General features: G+C 46.5%; 2 protein-coding genes across 2 annotated transcripts; both read right to left on the bottom strand.

Moving 5' to 3' along the window:
• Positions 1–1,406: 1,406 nt before the first annotated feature.
• CCR75_007055 (uncharacterized protein) lies at positions 1,407–2,229 on the bottom strand (the record flags this gene model as incomplete). Its single annotated transcript, XM_067965119.1, has 2 exons — positions 1,407–1,868; positions 1,930–2,229. The coding sequence occupies 2 exons, from the start codon at positions 2,227–2,229 to the stop codon at positions 1,407–1,409; spliced, it is 762 nt and encodes a 253-aa protein (XP_067820007.1).
• A 356-nt stretch (positions 2,230–2,585) lies between these two features.
• On the bottom strand, positions 2,586–2,765 carry CCR75_007056 (uncharacterized protein; the record flags this gene model as incomplete). The annotated part of the gene is made up of 1 exon (XM_067965120.1): positions 2,586–2,765. One exon carries the CDS (start codon positions 2,763–2,765, stop codon positions 2,586–2,588), a length of 180 nt encoding a protein of 59 aa, XP_067820010.1.
• Positions 2,766–8,060: the final 5,295 nt, after the last annotated feature.

The raw sequence follows: 8,060 nt of genomic DNA, 5'->3' as shown, positions 1-8,060 counted from the left end.
AAGGGATACGATGGCTGATAGCCAAGACAAACAAAAAGAACAAGCAGATGCCAAAAACAGAAGCTGTACTAATTCTTATATGGTCGGAGACCGAGTTTTACTAAACGCTAAGAACCTACCTACCAACTTGGTATTCGCGGTCTTCAAGACCAAATTGCGCCCGCGCTTTATTGGACCATTCACGGTCGTGGCCAAGAAGGGCCTAGCTTATACGCTAAACCTCCCTAGCAAGCTGCGTACACACCCAGTGTCTTACGTTGGCTTACTTAAGCCATATCGGGACCCTTCCCACGTGATCTTGAAGGCGCTTGCGCCGAGACAGCAGGTCGTGCCGCAGATTGCTGCATCCTCACCAGGATGTCCAGCTGGCCCTCTAAACAAGGCTGCTAACGCTCCAGCGTCCAATGACGGTCCCGAACCGCCTCAAAAGAGCTCTGAAAACCCGAGCAAGGACCTCACGAAGAAGTTGCACCTCGTGCCGTAGAGCATCTAATACTTCCGCCGAAATTTCGGCCCCCTCCCGCGCTGTTTGATGCGCGGGGGAAGCTTCAGTTTCATGTGGAGAAACTTTTAAAGCGACGTCTTCGTGAGGGTCAATACCAGTATCTGGTGAAGTGGCTAGGTTACCCCTCTTCTGAAATTTCTTGGGAGTTCGAGGTACCTTTCGGCAAGATTGCCTGTTCGCCGTTGACATTTTTGAGCGCAAGCTCAAGGTAAACTCGCGTCAAACGACGCTTCTCACCACTAAACGTGGGATTAGGTGGATCTAAAGCCTCAGTGCGGCTTCGATCCTTGGTTGTACGGTCAACCGAAGCACTGAAATATTGGCTAGGCTTTTCTTCATTTTGTGGCATAAATGCCGAACGAAGCTGGCCTTTGGCCTTAAGCTTAGCTAAATGGAAGCGAAGCTTCCGTTCCAAACGAACATCACCTCTATCCGCAGACTCTCTGATATTCCAGATATTACGAAGTCCCCAGTTCTCAAATGAGACTTCATTTTCACTCCTTGTTTCGTTTGGAAACAAACCGATCGGAATTTCCCGCATGGAGGTCACCGAAGCCCCACGGGCTTGATCACGTAAACGCGTCAGATACTGGCTTCGCGTCATTACCTTTGGCGTAAGGTATTGCTCATGAAGAGCGTCGCAGGCACCGATCTCCTCCGGCGTCCTCGCCGGGTCACCTGAGATCCAGATGGCCAAGCTATGACTCCCTATCTTTTTAAGACGCCCGTCCGCACTAAGCGGAGTGAATCTATATTCACTATGAGCCTTAGCTTTCGCTTTTCGGCAGCTCGACGACGAGCTCTTTCCTCGATGAGGATTATCGGCTCTTGTACTTCATCGAGCGGATTCGTAATAATGTTGGACTCAGGGTCCCGTGTCCTGCTCAATGCAGTTAAGACATCAGCGGCACCACGGTCTAGGAACTAACTCGGGGCTGAAGCGTGTTTTGCGATCCTCTAGCATCTGAACATTTTTACGGCCCTGTAAAAAGGACGTCTTGGGCAGCGCCGGCAGCCGAAATGACTGGTCATTCGCCAATAGCTCAGGTAACTGCGCGTGCAAGGCCTTAAAGTCTGAGTAGCGCTTCGACACACGCGTGTCATTGTCCGGGTCACTCTCGTCAGTGATGCGGAAATTGTAAAATGCAACACCCTTAACGAACGACACATTAATAGGCGTAAAAGTCAAGGAGCATTCGGTACCAGGCTTGACAGAGGTTGCAGCTATGCTGGACTGCAGGACCTCAACCAACGGATCCTCTTGAACTGGGGCATCCTCTGATATTTCGGCAACAAATTTTAATTTAGTCATGTCCTTCAGCAACAGCAGGCTCTGATTCTGAGGGCTCTTGCTTTGCATCCACTATGGACTCATCCTTTCCAGAGCCCATGATAAGGTCCTCTGCCCAAGCGACTTCCCCGACCGCCGTGGAAGGATTTTCTGCCATAGGAGCTTCATGTGCTTGAGTTGCTACTTGCTCGATCAATTGGGTAGTAAGTGCAGTAACTTCCGCGACCTCGTCGCCCTTGTGCGTTAAGCTAGCCTCCGCACATAATTCGACAACGGATTCTTCTTTTGTGAGGGATTCCTTTACTGAATGGTAAGCAAGTGTCAATTCATCCGCTGAAGGTTGCGAGGCCTCGACCACCTCGCCAACTTCTGAGGTCACCGGGACTGAGGCCTCAATTGGGGTATTGCGCTCCACAACCTGATCGGTTGACATTTTGGATTGGTGTCAGTTCATACTGGAAGTTAATGGATAAACTCGAGCTTCGTTAGAATCGAGCAGTGTTGTCATCCCTTCCGTACGGCTTATTAACAAGTCGGCGCTTTTCCTGCTCTAATGGCAGAGACAAATTATTTAATGGCGCCGTAGAGGTATAGTACCGCGTATCTCAAAGCCATTTATCCCGCCTTGCAATACTACTTGCCACGGCTGCGAGCCACATGCGGTGATCAGAAGCGTTTCATAAGACCAATTGTCGCTGCTTAAATAAATTTATGTTAACATGTATTTCTTATTTTTATAAGCTTTGTCGCCGATGCTGCAGCCAGCGCTGCTGGAATAATTTCAATGTTTTACTTCAGAAAAGCTGTAAAATAGGCGCTTTGCGATGCCAGTGGATGCAGCGCAATGGTGTTGAGCATTTCCACAAATATCTTTTCACGCTCATGTAATACGTTTTTGTCGTTACGGCCCTGCAAAAATGACGTACCGGGCATGCTAGGGAGTTCCTCCCCGCTCATAATTTTAGCCATGTCTGCATGCAGCAATTTAAACTCAGAGTACCGTTTGGTCAGCAGCAATTATTCGCTCTCTCTCTTGTAACCGACTATGTTAAAGTATGCCACCCTGATGGTAAATGAGACTTCATTAGCAACAAACATCCAAGAAAATTCTCATTAGTCGTCAAGGCCGTCGTATTGTCGACAGAGCTAGCAGAAATCTCCACTAGCTTTTCTTTCATGCCCCGCCGACGTTCGTCCGGAGGGGTAGGCGTGAGCGAATGCCGCTCTTTTCCTTCCTTCTCTGATTGAGAGTATCTTTTAAAGCCCACCATTTCCTCATCGTCGAGGAAGGTGCTCAGAGTCTGTGACTCACGCTTGATTGTCATTAGACAAAGGAATGGGAAACACAACTAAACGGTTAGCTGTTTAGGTTCCAACCTCAAAGAGGATATGAAGCGAATGTTGTCATTCGGTGTCATCAGTCTGATGGAGGAGGGTGTAATGGGGCACACATCGGTTGGAGAACCGTTGTTGTGGTACATTTACTTTATGGGTAAAATACCCTTTATCTAATTTTAAAATAGTTAGTTACTTAAATCCCATTTGTTATGGGTAACAAATGTGGTCGCCGCCAGATATAAATCTGGCGGCCAAAATCTATTTTAATTAGCTAGGAAAAGGTTTTTAGATTAAAATAATTAAATAAAGTTCAGTTTCCCTTTTAATCTTTAAGCGTTAAGTGCCTTCCTAAGGCTTGCGCATTGATCTGTTAGAGATAGAAGCCTTTCTCAGGTATATCCTCTTGGCACTAGTTGCCACTTGGTTCTACGAACCCCTGAATCCCTGGAACTAGAGTTCTTTAAGCTTTAATAGCTTGTACGACTCCGTGAGTTGTTAAACCCATTAGCTCAATAGAACTAAGTGACTCTCTGAGTCTGAAAGTGTTCCACTGACTTTAGGAGCGAGGTAGCTCCGCTACAATTAATTAACAACGTTTAAGTGTTAATTTCATGTAACGATACACCCGATACGACGACTCTCTTTAAAACAGTTGCTTTTAAAGAGGATTAAGTGTTAACTGTATTTAATATAATTTAGTTTTTCTGTTTTTATCGATTTCTTACTGACTAATTGTTAAATAATCAAAACATCTAAGAAAGTCTTATCCGTCTCTCTCTTTGCGCGCGTCCAGTGCTGACTGGACAGCGGAGAAAGTAGAATATAATGGTCTATATCTACCAATGGATAAGCTTTTAGAACGTTACCATGTTAAGTAAGATTCTCCAACATATTCTCTACCTTTCAGATATTATATTTATTAACAACCTTTAAGTGTTTATCAAATGTAACGATACACCCCGTTACATCACCCAGTTAACGGGTTCATGCGGTCAGCTAATAGTGCGGAACCTTCGGCTGCGGTACATGTAACCGCGGGCGACGCGTTATTGTCTCTTGCGGCAGACAATTCGTCTGACATTGTATCATCTTCTCCCGCAACACTAAATGTTGCGGGTCCACGTGGTGAGTCACCACGTGAATGCGACCTCTCTTTGGAGGTCGACTAATGCGAGTCGCACGAGATGGCCGACTCGGGGAAAACAAAACAGTCGCCTGATCATCGTCAGGCGGCTGACTATGAGCGTTCGAATGAGGGGGCTCATCCGAGTAGACGTGCTGGTAGCATTCGCTACAGCATGTTCAGTTCCGACGATTAGGATAATTCCTTATCGCTAGTACCGTCTCCCGTGCCGTAACCCGCACATATTTCTGTGCGTGGTAACGACAATGGCGTAAGCCTTCGTAATATACGTTCTTGTGGGACACCTGCTTCAGTGGGTACCACTCAGGGGAGTGCAGACGATAAAATGTCTCATCTTGCCCCTGAGATGAAGTCGTGGCTTTTGCCCGAGCAGCTGATTAATAGCTTGTCTGGAGAAACTACTTCTCCCAATAAATATCCCTTATTTATTGCGACAAAGCTTCAGGGTCTTGACCCCAGCGCGAAGAACTTTCGGGCTGAGGAGGATTTTTATCTCGATGTTTTTTTCAAGCTTCGATGGTATAGTGGCAGCAATAAGCGAGATAAAGTCTCGCTTATGCAAGCCTCGAGCGCGTTTATTCGCAATGTCAAAGACATTGAACGCGAAGCCTGGCTCCAAAGACTTTACGCGATTCGCGTTAAGTTTGATAAACGAACTCCAACCGGTGCATAATATAAATTGCATCAGTTGCCATGTGATGCAGGGCTTCCATGCCTCATTTTGGGTGATCCCTGTCCGTGTTGTGTTGGCAACACGAAGCGAGTAAAAGGGTTGTCACGTGATGCAGGACTTCCATGCCTCATATGGGGTGATCCCTGTCCGCGTTGTGTTGGCAACACGAAGCGAGTTAAAGGGGGTGTCTATTCACTTTCTTTGCCCTGGGGAAGGGCTCGCATCTTTATCGAGATGCGCGATGCGATTGACGTTTTGCAATCGATTTACATGTGCCAGGGGCGCATGTTTTTCGAAAGACCTTCTGATCCATCGAATGGGTCTCGTCATACTGACGGATGAGTCCCTCAACGTCAACAATCAGCTGGGATCGAGGCTCCCAGCTATCATGCGAAGGCGGATTACTGCGCCAGCGAACAAAATAACTCGTTCGCTGCCCCTTCACATCACGGTGGCTTACGGTACGTTTCATAAGGAAACGTTGACCTTGGTGGGAATCCACCAATGGTTGTGTTGTGCTAAAGGAGGAGGAAAAATTAGATCCGACCCATGTGTCGGATCTAGAGTCGAAGATCGACAAACTCGATCGCTTTCTCCATGTATTGGAGGAGGGGCTTGACCATGAGCGCGGTAAGTGTTCACTTGTTAGAACAGACGGTGCAGTCTCACCGTATCGAATGGTCGGAAGACCGTCCGAATAGTGCGAACTCAATGTTGGAGTACGAACGGTAGTATCACGCTCTTCGTGACGAGCTGTCGTCAGCTCATCGCGATTTCGAGGAACTTCAAATTCGGCATAATTACCTCCATACTCAACATGAGAGTCTGGTTCGTGATCACAAGAATCGTTCAGGGATTCTTCAAAGGGGTGGTCAGATCCGTCCGCGGAAGAAACTGCGCACTGATAGTACGGGTGAAGCCGACCAACATAAAATTTTGGATGCGTTCGCATCCTTCGTGGCAATTCTATTGTGTACGCGTTGCCTCTACGATGCAGTACACGGATTGGCCCAAAGAAGTTGGGTAGTAGTTTACTACTACCGACACTAGGACCTACATGCTTAGGTAAGTTTACCGCAAGCAGTAGTACTAGATCATTTATTTTAAGAGAAATTACATAGAATAGGACCCCTTTTATCGGAAATTCGCACAACACTTTTTTAATCACAGGATAGGAAACTTTTTATTTTTTTTCGATCTGAGCCTCGCGAGGGCGTTGCAAGGAAATCCTTTAAAGTCCCCCTCGCAATCTCGAAAGATCATCCTCAAGACATCATCCCTCGAGATCATTCTTCCCATCGCCCTAAACCTCCGTAACTTCTACAGAAACTACTGTTATTAATTATCCTCCACAGGAACTTCAACCAAACTGTCATGCCACCTATTATAACTCCCGACGGGTCAGCTTTAAAAGGACTATCCTTCACTACCATGGATGAAGTAGGGATGGCCATTCGATTACAGGCAGCAAAAGATCACGTCGGCTACAAAGTCTCCGACAGAAACACAAAACCAGAGCCTACCTCAAGTGTTCAGGCGACGATTGTCCTGCTATGCCCGCATATCTTTTCACATAAAAACCGAACAATATCGTATCAGTCAGATGCAATATCAGCATTCATGCCAATGATCGCTTGAGAAATATCGGGGATCCTAGCGTGAGTACACATTTTTGAAAGAGCAGATTCACGAAGGCATGACAGTGAACAGCAAGGCTCCTATTAAGAATGTTCAGCAGTTTCTGGAACGAAAACTTGGTGTCGACAATCCGTACACTACGGCTCACAAAGCAAAGAAAGCAGTCTGTGCTGAGACAATCGATGCTCAACGGGAGCAGTACAATCCGGTGGAAGGCTAATTTTAATGCCTACTTTATAAGGATCTTGAAACTATTGTGGGACTTAAAATACCATAAGTCCTGAACGAATATAGCAGTAAAAAACGGCTCCACAGTCTATTCATCGCTTCGGGCGCAACAAGACACGCTTTTCAACACATTCGCTAATTTGTGGCTGTTGATGGGACTTTAACCAGAACCCGCTTTGTCCAAATCCTTTGGCTGTGTCAATGGATGTTCGGGATTAACTGGTGATTGTGGGATGGGCGGTTGTTTAGAATAAATGTGAGGAGACGTGGGACTGGTTTTTGACAAGCTTGGAGAAAGCGCATCCTGGGATCAACGAAAGTGGGAGTGTAGTGGTAAATGACCGTGAAAAAGGGCTGATAAATGCAGTGGCAAACAATCTTCCGAGCGCGTTCAATGCCTTTTGTCGCTATCACATTGCTGCAAACGTTCAGACTAAACATGGAATTGACTTTAAAACGTATGTGCTATCCGAGTCACCTTGTTGGTGAATGATGGAAAGTCATGATTGACGCTGATCCGGATGTATTTGTTACATTAGACTCTTCTGGAAATGCGTCTACGCCTACAACAAAGCTGATTTCGACAAGTGCATCGATGAAATCCGTAAAATCAAGCCTCTTGCTGCCGATTACATTATGGAAATCCCGCACAATCAATGGGCAACATACGCTCGTGACGTTCACCGTTTCGGTCATGTCACTTCAAACTTAGCAGAGATTGCAAACTCTTTTCTGAAGCAGATGTGGGAATTACCTTTTCATCAGATGCTAGATGCTTTGTCTCGCCACCAAATGGAGAAGTTTCATAAACGAGCGCAGTCCGCAATTGGTTGGGTTGAAAGCGTTGGTGCCGCTGGCGATGAAGAGATTTGGTGAGGAGTTGAATGCTGCTAGGACACCGTCTTCCCGGCGGAACAAACTTGTGAAATTGTCGTAGGTGAATCAAGTCACCAATATGTGATAAACCTCCCAACTCCGGATCGTCTGATCGGTAGCTGCTCCTGTGAAAATTATCAGAACTTCCTTATTCCTTGCCGCTACGCCTGTGCGTTGCATTAAAGGTCAAAGTGACCCCAATCACACTAGTCAACAAATTCTACACCGTTGACACCAATCGCGCAATATGCAACCGTCCATACGTTCCAGTCCCCAGTGATCACAAATTAAGCTCCCGACAAGTTCTCCTATTGTGCTTAATCTGTCCACATGTTTTGCAAGGTTTCCCATTCATTGCTTTCTGCTG

Source organism: Bremia lactucae, linkage group LG4, assembly GCF_004359215.1.
Source record: "Bremia lactucae strain SF5 linkage group LG4, whole genome shotgun sequence".
Taxonomy (NCBI): Eukaryota; Oomycota; class Peronosporomycetes; order Peronosporales; family Peronosporaceae; genus Bremia; species Bremia lactucae.
This window is presented reverse-complemented; position numbering and strand designations above follow the sequence as displayed.